Source organism: Rousettus aegyptiacus, unplaced genomic scaffold, assembly GCF_014176215.1.
Source record: "Rousettus aegyptiacus isolate mRouAeg1 unplaced genomic scaffold, mRouAeg1.p scaffold_m13_p_10, whole genome shotgun sequence".
NCBI lineage: Eukaryota > Metazoa > Chordata > Mammalia > Chiroptera > Pteropodidae > Rousettus > Rousettus aegyptiacus.
In genome coordinates, this window is record NW_023416285.1 from 3,363,392 (window position 1) to 3,381,610 (window position 18,219).

General features: G+C 52.9%; 1 protein-coding gene across 1 annotated transcript in view; it reads right to left on the minus strand.

Moving 5' to 3' along the window:
• Positions 1 to 18,219, minus strand: part of STK32B (serine/threonine kinase 32B) — a 121,702-nt gene that overhangs the window by 38,887 nt on the left and 64,596 nt on the right. The window contains exon 4 of the mRNA XM_036227493.1: positions 14,416 to 14,589. Within this exon, the coding sequence (XP_036083386.1) occupies positions 14,416 to 14,589 (174 nt within the window). The remainder of the gene's footprint in view (positions 1 to 14,415; positions 14,590 to 18,219) is intronic.

An 18,219-nucleotide genomic window follows, 5' to 3' on the forward strand; every position in this document is an offset into this window, starting at 1 on the left:
GCAGACTCCGCTCCGCCCGCCGAGGCCCTGAGCTCCGCGTGGAGAGAGGCAGTTATTATCGTAATGATGGGACCGAAGCTGAATCTTATTAAATAGTCTATTGACCCAGAAAAGAAGCGAGTGCAGAGCTGTCATCGTCTCCTTTTTAAACATTCTGATTTTTTTTTGGTCTAGCACAGGATGGAACATTGGATTAATGACAATTTCCTCGGTAGGGTGCTGATAGGGAATAGTGATGACGGTGTCTCCGACGCAGGGCGATGGCTCGGGGGAGAGAGACGCCGTGCGTCCTGGCCTGCCCGGGGCTGCGGGGCTCCTGCGGACGGAGCAGGTGCGTTGGCCACGTCCACACGCCACCCGGCGGGACGCAGCAGGCGGGACCCAGCGGGTGGATGTCCCAGGGCTTCAAAGAGTTGCTGCTCCCACCTGACTCGTTAATCAGGATTCGCCAGGACCCACAGCCCACCCTCTGCCCCTGCATTTCCTGTCCCCAGGCCTTCGTCAGTGTGAGCCCGTCAGACGCGGGGGGCTCGTCTTTTGCTGGGCCAGTCGGCCGCTGGCTCGCTGTGTGTTGCTCGTCCTGGACCGTCTGCGGGGCGCGTGCGCCTGCAGGCAGGGCGCGCGGGGTCGATGCAGCCCCCATGTCGGCCTGTTTTCCCAGGGGGAGAGAAGTGGCTTGTCCCTACCTCTGAATCATGGGGGCAAATGGCCTTTTCGCCTGGCCGTTGACAAAGGCATCTTATAAAAAGCCCCTGACTTACGTTGCTCATTAAGCTTGGTTCTAGGGAGAAATGACAATTCTTTCCAGGTGGCGAGGGTGTTTTTTTCCCTTTTCCTCCTGAAATGAAAACCTAGCTGTGGCGTGAAGGGGAAGGCAGTGTCCCTGTGAGGAACTTGGCAGACGCGGGTTTAAAATCCTTCGTGAGCTCCCGCAAGCTGTGCCGGCTCCCTGAGCCTCCGAGCGGGAGGGCGGGGCTTAACGAGGCCTAACGGACCCGGCGGTCGCAAGGCCTGAACGAGGCGGCGCGCGCCTGAGGGGGCCCCGTAACGTGGGCGATGGTGGCAGACACCAGGGCCACTGTCGACGCCGTTGACTCCAGTTTACCTTCCTCACTGAGTAGTCTGGGAGCTCGGCGTCAGCGTCAGCAAAGACAAGGTCAGGGTTTGGACCCAAGTCCGGCCGTGCGCGATGCCAGGCCCTCCGCTCAACGCACAGCATCACGAAGAGGCCGGCAGGACATGAGGTACCTCCGATGCCTAGTGCCCGGGTAGGGGGACGAGGCCACCTAGGCCTCCCGCCGCCTCGGTGCGACTCATGCGGAGGTTTCCTGTCTCGCACACGTGGCTTCAGCACCTCCCAGGCCGTGAGCATCTTCTTACACGTCCTGTGACCTCAGCTCTGCCGTGGGCCTCGGAGGGACGCACACTCGCCTCATTGCAAAGATAGAGACGACGAAGGTCTGAGTGACTTACAAGCTTGTGCCTGCGACTCAGACGGCAGGTGGCCCAGCCAGGGGCCACACGCAGCTTTCTTTAACAAATATTTCAGTCCGTTTTATCTGCCTCGTCAAACCCCTTGAGAAGGTGAGAGGTGGGGAAATGCAACATGTGGACCAAGTGACGGTGACCGTGCACCCGAGGCTTGGCACGCAGGTGTGTCTCTCTTTAACCCTTGCAGGAACCCCGAGGTTAGCGTCAGCACCCCCATTAGTAAGGACGAGAACCGGGTCAAGGCTCGGGGGCGGAGGCAACTCTCCACGGAGAACGCAGCTTGCAGCCGGTCCCGGAACCCAACTCCACGCCCACCTAAGTCGCTCCAGCTTCCCCTGAAGTAGGGTCAGGTGTGCGAAGATCTTAAGAAATAACGACGCGGTAGGAAGAGATGTCTACGTGACTGCGAGTTGCCCACAAACTCCTTCACACCGATTGACGAGCTCAGACAGCCGTGCTAAGTCGCAAGTTCCAAATCGAGCCCGGAACACCGCCCTTCAGAGCTCCGTGCCCGGAGGTCTCGTTCCTAGCAGCACACCTGTGTGGTGCTCACACACATGCACAGTTGCGCACACACACACGCACACACGCACACTCTTGGTAATTTCCTCTTCCCCAGTGACTCACTAATCAGTGTCTTTTGAAACATGAGTAATAGCCACATCAGAGACAAGCTCCCCGGTTAACTTTTCAATACTCCACAGGAAAACGTGCGTGAGCCCAGTCGGAATACCGCCAGCTGCCCCCGGAGCAGAATCCTCAGTATTTTCAAGCAATCGGAGGGGCTGAAGGTTTGCAAACATGAAAGTCTCTTCTCCAGCCCAGTGTCTAGTCTCACCGCTATGAGATGGGATGGTACTCAACATGCACACTTTCGCGAATGCAGAAGAACAGGACGAGGGCAGAAAAACGTAAGGAATTTTAAAATAAGGAGGAAAATAGGTTACGTGTAGAGCGTCACTTAGAGAAGTCTTAGCGGTTCAATTCACTCACTCCTTCTGGATAGATCTAGAACCTACTGTGTGCCGGCCGCTGGGTTAAAGCCTGGAGGGGAGCAAGATGCATAAAAGGATGAAAAAATCCAAAAAACAAACAAAAAACCTCATATGCGGTCTGATGGAGAAAGCAGATATGTAAATAAATCATTTTTGTGATACAAGCATGCAAAAGTTCAGCGGAAACACAGAAGAGGGACTTGTCTGGAAGAATTTGGGGATTTTTCCAGGCAGAGCTGATGGTTAGGGGCATTTGGGCTGAGAGAATGCTGAGACGGTGTGGAGGCCAAGTCCACCTGTGGGTGTGGACGTGAGTTGCGTGCCTTTCTGCTTAGCACGGCTCCCTGCACGATTCTTCTGGCTCCTTTGGGGAACCAGCGCCTCCCCCACACCCCAGGTCCAGAGGGGCTGCCATGGGGCTCAGTCAGGGGATGGGTGCATGGTTCCAGGTGGCTAAATTAGAATGCTCCTCCCCTCTGGCTAGAGAAATTCAACGAGGGATGGTCCTGTGACTCAGGAAGAACCAATCAGAGGCCTCTCTGGGATTGATGTATGAATTTGGCGGTGTGGGCTTGGTGGCTGCCATGCCGCTGGCCCGCTGGGAGGGGCCTGGCCACCCGATAAATTCAGCAGAGACCTGCAAAGCAAGGTCTCCTTCTCTCTCTGTCTCTCTGTCCGCGTCGGAGCCTCAACAACGGCAGACACGCTGAACGTCCACATTTTAAAAATAAAATTTCCCTTTTTCCTTCAACGTGTTTGATTTGGGCTTCTATCACTCCGAATTCATCAAAACATCTATGTCAAGTTGCTATCCTCGAGCAGCCTAACAGGACTCGTGGGCAAAGCGAGAATTGAGGGTAAAATTATAAACGACAGGACGAAGGCCTCCAGACTTTATCTCGTGGGGCATCAGTGAGCGTTGTTAAGAAACAAAGTGACATGGTTTGCTCTGCTTTCGGAGAGACATCTCCAGCAGGAGGATGAGTCAGAATATCTTTCATTCATTAGCTCATGCAAATATTGTGAGAGCCCGCGCCCACCGAGTGGGGGCGGAGAAGGCGGGGAGCACATTACGAAGCCGACAGCTCCGTCTGAACAGGCCGGAAGGCAGTTTCCCTCCCTAGTAACTGAGGTTATTTAATTAACGACGAATATCGAACGTTTCTATGTTAAATAATGGAGTAAACACTTCAAAGGAACATCCCTCATCCAGCGAAATCCCCATAGGTAGCAGGACGCGTGTCACGATTAGCAAGCGCATCGATTAATACAGGAATAAATGCAAAAGCAACGGGGGGGACGGGGACCCAGTCGCACGCCCTTCTCCGCGTCTGGCACGCGGGCTGTCGGAGCAGCTGGCACCCTGCTCCCCGCGGCCCCGGGCTACGGCCCGCCCTGCCTGGCCTGAAGCCTCCCCCTCGGACGACCCTTCTCATTTCTAAGAGGGGCAACGCCGGGGCCGTGACTGCGCTAAGGCCGCGGCGCCGGCCCCGAAGCCGGAGTCCCTTTCTAAGGCGCGGAGTCCGCCCAGGACCCGCGGGAGCCTCAGCCACGAGGCCCCGCACCGGAGGCAGCGGCGGGACCCGCCTCCGGCCCCGGCGACCCGGAGGCCTCCACCCGCCACGGCCGCTCTCCGTTTTCTCCATCTGTAAAACGAGCGGAATCATGACACGCAGCCCGAGCTACATAACTGCTGCGCGAATGATACGTAATAACATGAGATTCTCTACCGTCAAAACCCAAACTAGGACATTATTTACGTAAAAGTTACATCTGTGTAAAAGGGGCACTTGCTGTCACTACAGGCGCCCCGTGCTCCACCAGCTCTGTCCTGGGCACCGGGGCCACACTCTGATGAGAACCGCCCCCCGCCCCCGACTCCCCCAAGTTCACGGGGACGGAAACTGGGCGGGAGGAAGCCACTAACTGAGGGGTGGTCGCGGTGACCATGGAGGTGTGTGCTTCAGCGTCAGAGCTCCATGTCCTTCTGTCCGAGGTCACGGCGGCCGTCGCGGAGGGGACGACACTTGGGGTGGAAGTGACCTCACAGCGATGTTCTCGGAGAGCTGGCCACACAGCGTGCAGACCGGATGGATGGAAGGTCAAAGCCGGTCCAGGAGGCTGCGCTGGTGTGCGCCCCCGGTGGCCGATCCAGTCCCTTGCCTTTCTGTCTCACTGGGGCCACACTTCCTGGGCGGCCTCCTCTTCTAGCTTCCGGCTGGGCTGGCCCCGTGCGTGGGGAGAGACTGGAGAGCGGGAGCTGGGGTTTCTCCGGGGCCCCCCACAGGCTGCCTCGCCTCCGCCTTGTTGTTCCAGCTTAGGTCCCGCGGGCCCTGCCCCCGGGGGGCTGCCAGCCGCACTCCCCCTGAGCAGGTGCCCCGAGGGTCCAGCTCCACTGCAGGGACCTGGACCCCCCCCCCCCCGCGCCCTGCTCCCTGGGTCCCTCCAGCCCTGGGGTATGTGGCAGTAGGAAGCTGTCGCCTCGCCGTCCACTGTCACCCTTCGTTTGTTCTTCAAAACAGAAGAAACACATACACCTGTGTCACCAAGACCCCGTGCTGAGTCCCCGTGACGAGCTCACGGTGGTTTCTGTGTCCTGTCTGCCCTGCGACCTATACGAAGGCCAGAGAATCGGCCCGAGCGAGAGATGGTGACGGAGAAGGCGGAGAGGTGAACCAGATCCTCTGAACTTCTACGCACTTAGGAGAGACAGAGAGGAGAGTTGGGGGACGGTCCCCAGGGCGGGGGACCTGCCAGCTCACAGAGATCGTGAGCGCACCAGGGTGCACACGCACTGATTCGACTCCTGGGGTTTCGTCGACTGTCCGTGATTGGTGTGTGACTTCACGTCCGCAATTTCAACCTGAAGTCGAGGCGCATGTGTAAAATTTCTACTTTCAGCACCAAAACGAGTTATTCCCTCAATATATAAGTTTAATTGCTTTTACAAAATAAATAAATAAATAAATAAATAACGGTACTCGATGTATCTTGAAATCATGGTGAGATGGTGATGAAATCAGGGTAGATCTTGGTGACTCTCACAAGCTTATTTGCTATGGCAGAGAATAATCTGGTTTCTGCATCGGGACGGTTAGAATTTGCAAGCGTCTCACACGGTGGTAAAAAGTGAGTATCAGTGAGCCTGCTAGAGGTTAATTTGTTTCCTCCAAACTGAAACACCAATATCACTTTTTTCTTTTACAAAAGCATCGCACGACAGTCACCTCTGTGGCCGTCTCGTAGCTGTCTTCCCGGACCTAAACCTCCCTCTCAGAATGCCTGCTGGGTGCGGCTGCTCCACGCACCCCGTGAGATCACTGGTCATCTCCCTGGGTCCACGGGAGAAGGTCCGGATTACACGTCCGGCAGCTGAAGCTCCTCATTACAAAACTCTAGCCCAGGCGGCTCCCCGAAATATTAAAGACGGAATCACCATATGATCCCGCAATTCCACTTCTTGGTAAAGACCCAAAAGCAAGGTTCGTAGCAGCATTATTCACAGTAGCCAAAAGGTGGAAGCGAACCGGATGTCCATAAACACTCGCCCGCCTTCTGTGCCTGTGCTGCCCGGACCTCAGGCCCAGCTTCTCCGTGAGCCCAGGCACGAAGCAGATGTGGCCTCACCCTTGGGACCGTCGGAGTGTTTGGTAGGTGCCCGCCCACCTCTCTCATGATTCATAACCTTCCTGGCCATGTATTTACTTCCCTGGTGAAAGGAAATGCTATGCCGAGTTAGAAGAAGACGCATACGTGTACCTAGATACACATATGCCTGCAACTTCGTGTGCGCATGTATGTGTCATGTATACATGTGCACGCACATATACATATATATGTACATATGTACACATATAAAGGTATAGGCATATACAAATGTACGTGTACATATAGGTACATGCACAGGTAGGCACGTAAATATATATGTATGTATATGTAGCTATATGCATATATGTGTGTGCATATGTATGCATATGTGTGTATAGGCAGGCATATGTGCATGCATGTGTGTGTGCACATATATGTATATGTAGGTATATGTATATGCGTATATGTATGTATATAACTCTATGTGTGTATGTGTATATAGTTATATGCATGTATGTGTACATGTAAGTGTATATATAGGTACAAATGTACATATATGGATATGTGCATATATATATGTGAACATATATGCACATGTATATACGCACACATCCTGGCAAGCGGTCCTCAGAGCCCAAATACGGGAATTAGCACTGCTAACAACCAACATGCTCCTCCCTCAGGGACTGAGGCTGCTCGAGGATGGAGCTTTGTTGTCCTTATGTCTCTGTCCTAATGCTCGCGCTCCAGACCTCCTCCGTGCGTGTTTGTTGAATGACTGCATGATGGAATGATGGATTCTGCTCAGGGGAGGATTTCAAAGCTGTAGGAGTAAAGCTTCGGAAATCCCAGTGCCCTCGCTGCCTGCTGACCCGGTCCCCAGCCCGGCATTCATCATCTTCCTACGGAACATTTTCTGTAAAACAGCCTTAATTTATTGGAGCTTTTCTCCTTTCATATTCCGCTCCCAAATTTCATTTGCTTCTCTGATGTTGAGACAAAGATCCCCATTTCTAAAATTTATTGTCTAAAATAAACACTCTCCACCCAATCGCAGGAGTAATTTATACCCAGGAGATGGAACGATCCCTTTAAGGAATAAATTGGATTTTCTTGTATCTCATTCTTCTGTCGTCACGAAGCCATGAATTCTCCCAGCGCTAGCCTGTAACAGAAGTGAAACCAAACCCTGTGCCCAGAAATAACAAAGTTACTCCTGAAATTGAACTGGAATTTCCATTCTGCAAGCCTCCAGTTTTTTGTTTTTTTTTTTTTTTTTTTTACCCCCATCTGAAAATTTCTTTCTAGCTGACATGACCTTGGTATACAGGGTAATGAAAAAAACTGCTGAAGGATTAGTTCTCACATCTGATGAGAACAAGCAATTTATTTTTGACATAGTGGTGGGAGGGGAAGGTCGGGGGCCTATTTGGGATCTAAAAATAGGTCAGATCGGTTTTATCCTATGTTTATTAATTATTATCGTTCTATTATGGATCTCGCTGGGGGCTTCGCCTGCGCCATTAGTTCTGCATGGACCACTTCATTCCATCCTCCCATCAGGCCCTTCGAAGGATGACAAACTGAGACACGAGCAGGCAGGCTTTTCCGAGCCGTCACGGCTGGCTTAAGCGGCGGCACCAGGGTACCAGCCGGGCAGTCCCGTCGAACGCTCGTGTTTGACAGACGTGATACAGGATGGACCCGAGTTCAAGTAGAAAGTGCCAGAAGTCAGGGCAACGTCAAAATGATTTCCATAGCTCCGAATTTTAATAAAAAATATTTTCTTTTTAAAGACCCTTTCCCCAATTATGTAGTTTTCAAAAGGTTCTAAAAATATATATATGAGGAAAGCATAAGGTAATTTTAATCCGTATTAAAAATGCACAATTTCTCTAAGAATACTAAACTTATATATTTATATATGATAATCAATATATGCATATTACAAAAGATGAAAAAATAACAAAAAATAAAGTTCATGTGTGACAAACACCCTATTTGGAGAAAATTAATTATGCTTGGATTTTCTTCTTTGAAAGGATGACATACTCATTAAAGAAAGTTTCAAAATAGGAAAAAGGGAAAGAGAAATTACATGAACTCTCCTTTCAACCCCGGCTCAACAGGAAACTTCTGAGTCTTTGTTTAATAAGCAGACATTTCTTTACGTAGTCATGCAATTTTAGAAGCTAGAAGTTTTCTCTCAAGGTCATAAAAACAACCCTTCGATGTCGTCAGGTTTTCACAGTAAGCATGCTACGTGTGGCCGTTATCGTAGCCTCGAGTCTCTTAAAAGGAGGTGTCTGTTTACTAAGCCAGTTCCTGTCCTTGAAGCTATTTCACACTTGCTGGCAGTGCCGTGATGAACATCCATCCTCACACGGCAAGACTGGGCCTGACGACATGGTCCACGAAGGGGCAGGAGCAGGTGGGCGGGTCTGAAAATGTGAAAAGTACTCGATTCCATTGCCAAATATCTTTCTGGAAGAGTCGTAACAATTCGTACTGCCACCAGCAAACTGCCCAGAGAACGCTTTTCTAGAATGCTTCATCTTAGGAAATCATCTCTTTCCCCCAAAAGCAAGGCTCGACCTAGTTGCCCTCATCTCCCCAAAAACCTGGCTTGGCCTTGAAGCCACGTTCTCCCCTGGCTCCTCTGTGTCCCATGGTCACTGACAAGCACGCCCCAGGCCAGCTGAGGTGGCCATGACATGTCTGTGGAGCTCCGTAAGCCCACTGTGAGCCCAGAGTCAGCACGCAGTAGGTGCTCAATGCATACGCATGAAACAACTAAACACTGAAGAAAGGGACCATGCATTTATGTATCATGGCTTCTGTCGTGCTGTCTGGCACGCAGTAGGTACCGACTGGACACTACCTGGAGGAAGGCGGACCTGAGATCCGGTTTACTTGGGAGTCTGCTGGGGCAGAAAGAACTCGGCATCCGAGCAAACCCTTTCATGCCTTGGGCTCCAATTGTTCATTCAGGGCATAGACATTTATCAACACCTACTATGTGTCAGAACCTATAGTGGGAAATCAGGAAAGAGGTCATTCTGAAGGCACCTCCTGGAGGAGCTTATGGTTTGGGGGTCCCCTGGACACGATAAGCAAACGAAGAGTCCTCACGGGGGTGTGCGCAGGGCTCACAGGAGACACCCAGAGGGGGACCCACGCAGCTCTCCTGGGAGCGGCCTTGGGGCTGGAATGTGACTGCAGTGGGCGGTACTGTGTTCCCTAAAGAGTACGTGCAAGTCCTAACCCGGCACCTGTGAACGTGACCTTATTTAGAAATTGGGTCTTTGAAGATGGAATTAAATTAAGCACCTCAAGATGAGATCCTAGCGGGTTTCAGGGGCCTCTATCCAGTGACTGGTGTCCCTACAAGAGAAAGGACGGGGAGATTCGAGACATGGAGACGCAGGGACAAGAGGGTCATGTGAAGACAAAGACAGGGATTGGAGTTATGATGTAACAAGCCACGAAACGCCAGGAGCCGCCAGAAGAAGCTTCCAGAAGACAAGGGAGGGTCCTCCCCCAGCCCCTACAGAGAGAACACGGCCCTGCTGTCACCTCGATTTCGAACTTCTGGTCTCTAGAACCGTGAGAGAACACGTGTCTGTTGTTTCGGCCGCGAAGTTCGTGGTGCTGTGATGTAGCCACTCCAGGAAACTAACGTAACAACGTGGAAAAACTCCGCACTAGCGCCCCGCGCCCGCCTCTCCTCATCCCTCCTCAGACCGCTCTCCCTCTGCCTGTTAACGCCCTAAAAGCAAATCGTCCACGGCAACGTGAACGGTGGACTCAGAGAGGAAGCTTGCAGCAGGCGCTCGACTTCAGTGAGAACGCTCACAGCAAAACGCTCACAGTAAGGGGACCGTCGCTTATTTACTTACTTTTCACTTACACTCTTCTGAATCTTTTCAACTTTAAAACACGTGCAAGTGTCATCCATTTACAAATACGATCTGGACTTCACCTTGTACTCCATTGTAAAAAAAAAAAAAGATCGACTTCTTTATTTTCTCAGTGTATTCGATAGGGTGACAAAAATAACAAACTCGATCGAAACGAGCATTTGTAGACTTGTCTTTCAGACGATTTGCAGAGAACTGGCAAGCGCAAGTAAAGGGAGGCGCTCGCTCGTGCTTCAGGATGAAACCGTTATTGTTCCTGAAGATAAAAACGGAACAAAAAAAGATTTCGACGAAGGCTAACGAAAAACCTCAGGATTTATAGCTAGTTGGCTTTACAACCATGTAACTCATTAAGCAGGCATCTTCCCAAGGCTGAATACTTTCCGCCCACAGCTCCCGGCCCAGCGCTGGGTGCTCCCCTGGTACCTGATGGGAACCCCACAGTGGAAAGGAGACTGGGACCATGCTGAAGTAAGGGACCCGGGCACCGGACGCCTTCGCGACTGCCAGTTAATTTACACGTGATGCGAATTCAGGCCCAGAAGCAAAGTCGAATGCACTAACTTATAGGTGATCAAGAGATTCCCCCCAAGGGATTAAAAGACGTTATCTTGGGGTGTTTCAGGCGTGTTCAGACCACAGTTTGTTAGAAGTTACCCCACTGGTAAAAATTTTCTCTAAAAGAAGCTTGAAAATGTGGCACAAACCACTGCGATTTTAGCACTCAGACACTGCTTTGCTCCAAACTGTGAACGAATGGTTGCTGTTTACAGACTCATATTTATGTGGTTGGATGGGATCTAAAAAAGCAAGACAGGAGAGAATGATGGTGCCCTGAACCTCGCCTGAGCCATGAGTTCTCTTTACATCAGCTCATTTCCCCCAAATTGACAGATGAAATGCACCGGCGTCTGCCATTGATCAAGGAGACTTTAAGAAACCCTACTGTTCATTTCCTTTGTTTTTTGGTGAAAGGTAGCTTGAAGCATGACTTTCTGTATCAAAAGAATCGTGACTGCAGAATGGAGTGGAATGCAAACCTTGGAGGAATTTTTAACATCACACGGGAGACGTCAAAGGCATTTCGTGCCTGGGGCAGGCACTCTGGGCCCCACCGCAAACATCATCGGGGCAGAAGTGTTACAGGAAGCACTGCGAGATGTGGATACTGGCTTATCAAATACGAACTTGTGTTTTCAAGTCGTTTCGAGTCGGGCCTGTCTTTCCTTCCTATATGGTTTCTTCGCTGATTCAATACATGTTTCACGGAGTGCTTCCCCCATGTGAGGCTATAAAAGGTGTGAAGATGAACAAGGTAGGGAAGATGCCTGCCCTCGGGCCTACAGACAGGCAGGGTCGATATCCGGCTGCCCGGCAGTGACGATAAAGGACTCGGTCATCACCACTGGTGGTGCATGCCAGGAAGGAAGCAGACAGTGTTTAGGGACAGAACAGGGTGGGGAGCATCTATTGCACAGAAGCGCAGGACGGCTGTGATCATTCATCAGGGACACTCGTGGAACAGCTCAGTCAAGTCCTCTCGGCCCCTCCAGAGAAGCCCGGCTGTCCACAGAGCACGCCCGGGCCCCGAGCCCGCGTGTCCGTGAGCCACGGCCGGCGAGCGAGCCAGGGGCCCCAGGAGGTACTCCGTGATCGCAGGGAGCCGCCACCCCTGCCTGTCACGCTGCCACTGCGGCCACCGCTGCCGTTACTGCCACGGCCACCTGCCTCGGCCTCCCTCCTCCTCACTTTACTGGGTTTGCCGTTATCCGCATCGAAATGACACAGGCAAATAAGGCAAGGAACTCAATCGTCCCGCGAGTTTTGTTACACCATAGAATGATCCCGGCCGCGTTCTCCCCCGTTTATCCCTTCCGCCCACTCCTCTCTCTCATCTGAGTGTTAAGCCCCTTATCTCTAAATGACAGGTATAGAGGACGCCTCGACTTTTCAACTTCGGGCTCCATCTGTTGACTTCCCACTACGGAGGATGAGTATTTAGCCATCTCCCCGCTTCCTGTTTTCCCGGTTCCCCAGTGGAGTATTACTGCATCTTTGGTTAGATCACTTTTCAGGGTTTAGGTGATTTCGACTAAGTATCAGAGATGTGTGCAGAGATGCTTCACGTACTGTACATGGATCATGTCCTGTGCAACGCTTTCATTCTTTGGAGTAAGAGGCAGTTGTCTTTTATTTATCAGAGTTTTCTTTCTGAACTCATTTATTTCAGCTTCAGATTCCTCGCCAACTAAATAAATCTCTCAAGGCAGCCAGAGGCATCAGGAATTCCGGCAGCTCCCTCTCCCTGCAGAAGTTTCTCCCAGGGGCTCCTGATCCGCTCCAATCAGAACCCATCGTGGTCTACACCTTGGGCGCAACCGACGCCCCTGAACTCCCAGCAGCAGCACCCCGAGACCGCCTGTGCCTCTCTCCTCTGTGGGAGTGTCGGCTTTGCGTTCCAGTTCTCCCCCGTTCCTGATTTACACCTTCGTTTGAGTGGAGTCCGCCGCATTTTCTAAATACCTTCTTGAGAAAAAAGTGTGTGAGAGGTCCATTTTTTTGAGATATGGAACTCGTGACAACCTACACCCTCACGCCTGGTTCGTTAGCACGGCTCCCCGTCCTTCTAGAGTGTAATCCGTCCCAAACTCTTCTGGTTCGTCAGGCTGTGTCGAAATGACTGAACTGGTCCTCGGATTTTCTTATTTTTTCTCTCACCTTTTCTATTTGTTGTTTTAGTCTACTGTATAAAAGATGCTCTCAACTTTATCGTCCAACATATCTTTTGAGTTTTTCCTTTCTGCCTCCATATTGTTAATTTATAAGAGCTCTGAGTTTGCTCTCTGACTTTTAAAGAAATATGATATTTCTTGTTGTAAAATTGCAAAACTCCTTTTTTACCCCCCTGAAAATGCCGATCATAGTTATTCTGATATTTTCCCCTTGCAGAGTCTCTGTTTATTCCAAGCTTTTCTTCTTTTTCCACGTGATCGACTGGTTCTCGATGTTCACGTTAGAAGATTTCTCTGGGTGTCTGATAACCCTTGGTTGTCGCCAGCCCAGTTGGGAGCTTCTGGTGAATGTGTGGGGCTTGTTGACTGGGAGCTACACTCCGGGGGGCCATGGGGAGCCTCTGATGTCACAATGCCTTTCCTCTTGGCTCACTCACATTCCCACTGAAATCACCTGAGTTTCCTGCCTGGAGACACCGTCCCCTGAGCCCGGCCGGAACGCGGGAGGCCGTGTTATTTCAGCGTCTGGAACACTTACGTCTAGTTACACTATTTTCAGTCCCGTGTTCCAACCCGAGTGCACTGATGTCCGTCGGCCAGCCCGCTTTATTTCACTCTCTTTAGGAAACAAAGCTTCAGCCATCCGCTGGGGGCAGAGGAAGGGGCGCCCTCCAGTTCTTCAGGACAGGTGAGCAGACCTGGGGTTCTCCGTACTTCCTTAAAAGCCTTTAAACAATTCACCTTGCTTTTGCCCCTTTCACCGCCCAGCCCCCTTTCCGTAGATACTGGGTGCCGTCAACTCCTGAGCCTTCCGGGGATTCTCGAGTGTATGTCAGCTCTTGGCTCTCCCCAGTGACAAGTTAAAGCTCAGTTTCTGGGACCCTAACTCATCTGTTACTCTGCATCGCCTTCCCAATCCTGCGATGTTTTGCTGTAATCACCTCCTCCGTTTCCCCATCCTGTGTAATGACCATTTTCAAACGCGTCTTCCTACCATTTTATTGGGGTTTCAGAAGAGAGAAAATGTAGAGGTGTGAGCTCAACGCACCATCATTACCCAGAAGCCCGAGTCCTCGCCTGGTCACGTCCTCCCAACGCGTGTAAGTCAGAAGGTCAGCGAGGCACGGGGCAAGGTCGCAGTCAGCGAACCGGAGGCTCTCGTGCCAGCCCCTCCTCTGGGTCGGGGTGGGGACCCCTCGACCACACTGTCGCCTTCCTCTCGCGGGCCTCCGGCCTCTGCAGCGGCACTCGCTCTGCTCACGCGGCCGGGCGCTGCGGGGCCGCACGTGGCAGGGAGAAGCCAGCGCCCCGAGGGGGCGGCAGGCCCCGGGGCTCGAAGCCAGAGCCCAGAGCCCAGAGCCAGCGCCGAAGGGTCCCCAGCAGCAGAAACGCGCGCGCGGCCCCGCACCGGGTGCGGGGGCGAAGGGCGCGGGTCCCGCACACATGCACGCGCGCGCAAGCCGGGGAAGGACCGCGCCGGCCACCCAGAGCCAGAGCCCCGCCGGCCAAGCGGTGGGAACCCAGCAGGGTGGGCACCCAGGCAGGGGGAGCGCCCTCCCGTGCCTGCAACGAGGACAAGGCAGCGGCGGAGGGCAGAGACGGCCACTGAACCCGCAAACTGCTCCCCGCCCCGCGCCAACCCCCCCCCCCGCCCCCGCCCCCGCCCCCGCCGCGCGCCGCCCGCCTCACCTGTGGATGACGTGGCGCCGCTGCAGGTAGTCCAGCGCCAGCGCCAGCTCGCACACGTACAGCTTCACCGCCGCCTCCGAGAACTGCACGTTCTGCTGCAGGTGGTAGCGCAGGTCCCCGCCCAGCTGCAGGTCCACGACCATGAACATGTCCTCCTCGTCCTGGAAGGAGTACCTGGGGCGCGGGGGACACAGCGGTTAGGGGCGGGGAGGGCCCCGGTGGCCGCCGTCCACACGGCCCGGTCCCCAGCCTCTGGCATTCTGACCACTACGAGGCTCCAAAGTATGGCTTCGTTTTTAGCAGATCCCCGAATTCGACGATTTTAGGCCCTGCAGTAGCCAGTCTCCAACGACGCGCCCCCCACACTCCCCAAGATTCCGCCATCCCACACACGGGCCGCGCGTCCTTCTGCAGCCCCCGACTGTGGCGACGCCCCGGCAAGTCCAAGGCCAGGCCGGAGAGCCGCCGGTTTCCACCTCCTGGCCCTCGGAGCCCAGCCACGGCCCGAGCGCCGTGGGGAGGGCACCAGGAAAACCAGGGTGCTCCGGGCGCGCAGCCGGGTCAGCCCCGGGGTGTCCTATGCAGCCCCTGCTGACGTCACGGGGAGCAGAGGAACTGCGCAGCGGGGGCCCAATCAACTCCCGCAATGTGAGATAACAGAAGAGTCGCGTTTTAAGCGGCAAGTTTTAGGGCGTTCCCCCAGCGCCCCCGAAACACAGCAAACTGACGCGGCACTAAATTCACATTTTGAAAATTGCATTGAGGCTTTTTAAGAACTGAAGGTGACAGCATGTAGAATGGGGTTAAGCCACTGTAGAGCAGAACCACGACGCCATAAAAGGTGTCGCCTCCCATAGAGAGCCCTGGAACCTAAGACGGGCGTCACGGGATTCGATCGCAGAAGGACAGAATGCCGGCGCACAGCTCAGACCTGGGTCAGCGGGGCCCAGATGAGAGAGGGAAACTGAGGCCCAGAGGGGCGAAGGGACCCAGGGATCCAGTGGCAGGAGGAGGACGAGAGCCCAGATCTGGGGACTCTCCCTGGTGCACTCACGGGACGCGAGGCTGGGAGGCCGCAGCGTTTCTAAACCTGGTCTTGCAGCCTGGGGGAGGGAACCCGGTGCTCGGTTTGGTGGCGGGAAAGGCCATGGCGCCACATGCACACGGGATGGGGAGTTCCAGGGTCCTTTGTTTAGGATTTTTGCTTGTCATGTTCCAGATGATGCCAGCTCATGTTTTCCTACCCGCCCAGATCCTCTCGCCTGACTCAGTTCGGGCGTCATGCAGGACGAAGTGGATTTTGTCTCTGTTCGAGAAGAGGTTACGGGAGGCGGCGTTTGCTTATACAGAGTCCGGTCCCATACGCCCTCCACCCCCTACTTCCAACGCGCCTGGGACCCTCTCCTCACGGCACTCCCGCTGGAGCTCTGAGATGGTCTTGCCTGCCCCTCCGCCCGGCCCCGGACGAAGGGATGAGCAAGTAAATGATGCAGGGCGTGGACAGCTGCGCCTCTGGCCCTGCGCGCTCCATCAGGATGCCTGGGTGCTCCCCGGGGTGCTCCCTGAGGTCAGCGGGAAAAACCTCTTCCTCTAGGTTTGCCAGGCTAGAGACCAGGACTGGGGGGCTGGGTCCTACTGCCCCAAATGGGGACGAGACCCATCTGTGGTGCAAAGCTCAAGAGACGGGAAGCAGTACCGAAAGCCAGACTCAGAGACAGGCCCTGCGGGAGGGGCAGGTCCAGCCCGGGCAGAGCCACAGGCGCAAAGACCGTGCTTTTACTGAAGCTCCCGACACTTGGAACTGAAAGAATCCTCTGACACGTCTTTCCATGCATTTGCTGACGGAGGGAAGGGTTTAGATGCTCAAGACATCACAGGCATCTGCTATGGAATGCCTCCTACAGATGCTCAATTTGTATTCGAATGGTTGATGGGCGGTTGAAACATCGCATCGATAACCAGTGCATTGTGCACCCTCGATTCACAGCTCGACGGTCAGAGGGCATCTCCTCCAGTCAGAACTCTGGGGGAGCAACGTGAATGTTCACGAGAGAAACTCGCAGACCGTAATGAATCCTAAAGAGACAGGCCCTGTCCATAAGAACCCAGGGGGAGAGATGGATTCCCTCCGGCTTCCAAATCAGGAATAATCATGCAAAGAGAACACTAATTTGAGCAACAACTCAGGGTCTGGCTTTTTCCTGCTGCAGGACCGAGTTTTGGCCGCGGGCCATGGACTCTGCGTTCCCGAGGCGACTCGGTGTTACCGGACACCAGAGAACGGCCTCTCGTCTACCTCTCTGAAGCTCTGCGCCGTTCCACAGCTCTGCGCCATTGCCCCTTTTGCCTCCTTTCCGACCGGAATTATAATTATGTTCTCGTGCTGCACATTGTCATGGAAATGATGAGAGGCCCAAACGAGAAACCTACGTCCTATCGCGGGAACACTGACCTGCGGAGCAGTCTGCGTAATTAGTCTCGCTTTGCAAGATCGAGGGTGGCCAGGAGCTGGGAAGGCGTCCACCTTGACCTGGACGTTGAAACAGGCCACCCCGAAGAACCCAATGTCTGTCTGGTTTTTAAGAAATGTTTATCAATTCCCTACTTTGTTCCAAAAAAGGATGAAAAGTGACTTGTGAAATACATACAATATGACAAAATTAAAAATAAGTAAGCCATAGATCCTGTTAAAGAATAAATAAAGAACTCAAGAAAACAGAAGTGCACAAGGTAGCCCAATTCATGGCCACAGGTCTGGCACGCTTTTCTGAAACAGGCCATACATACGCGTCGCCTTCCCAGTAAGCAGAGCCAAGCGAGAAGCATGATCGGCCTCATGACTTAGGGTCAAGGTAGGAAAAAAAACCAATTGTTTAGGAAAAAATGATTATTCCTGATCTGGAAGCTGGAGGGAATCCATCTCTCCCCCTGGGTTCTTATGGAGAGGGCGATTTACAACATGGGGACACTGACCTATGTCACATGGCTCTAAAGAGAGGAGCCAGTTCAACAAGGATGGTTCTGTGTATGACGTTCCTCGAGGCGGACTGCGTTCGAAGTTCCGTTCCGTGATTGCAGGGCCACGTGGGGCCAAAGCAAAGCGGTCTGGGCGCCGTGCGCACGAAGGAGCTTCGTCATGACAGGGCAGCCTCGGAGAACACAGCGGGCGTCCCTGGGGGTCCTCACCAGCGTGACGCACCAGCGGCCACGCCGCAGGCCCCGACCACACTCGGGCCCTGAGCCAGATGCTGGATCAGGTGGGAGACTCACCCTGCCTCGCCCGCCTGAGCGTGGGGTCACTGCAAGGGGCTGAGTCGATGTCACGTGCCATGATGCAGACATGACCACGGCTGCAGATACGTATCTTCTCTCAGCTCATGTTAGTCTCGAGAGAGGTTTATCAATCTTTAAAAATTTTTTTGAATAACCAACTTATTGTTGCATTGACTTTTTTCTATTATTTTCCTTAAATTTCATTTATTCTACACTTTACTATTTCCTTTTTTCTCCTTGCTTTGGGTTTCTCTTTCTTTCTTTCTTTCTTTCTTTTTTTTTTTTTGAGATCGAACCTAGATTATTAAATTAAACCTTCCCTCTTTTCTAATGCAAACATTTTAGTGCTATAAATTTCCCTCTTATCGCTGCTTTAGCTACATATAAAGCTAAAACTTTAAAACTATTAGGAAACAAAATACAAGGGTGTAGATCTTTATGAACCGATCACTGGATCAGGTAATGATTTCTTGAACAGAACACCAAAAGAACAAGTAACAAAAGAAAAACAAACAAACAAACAGCTAAACC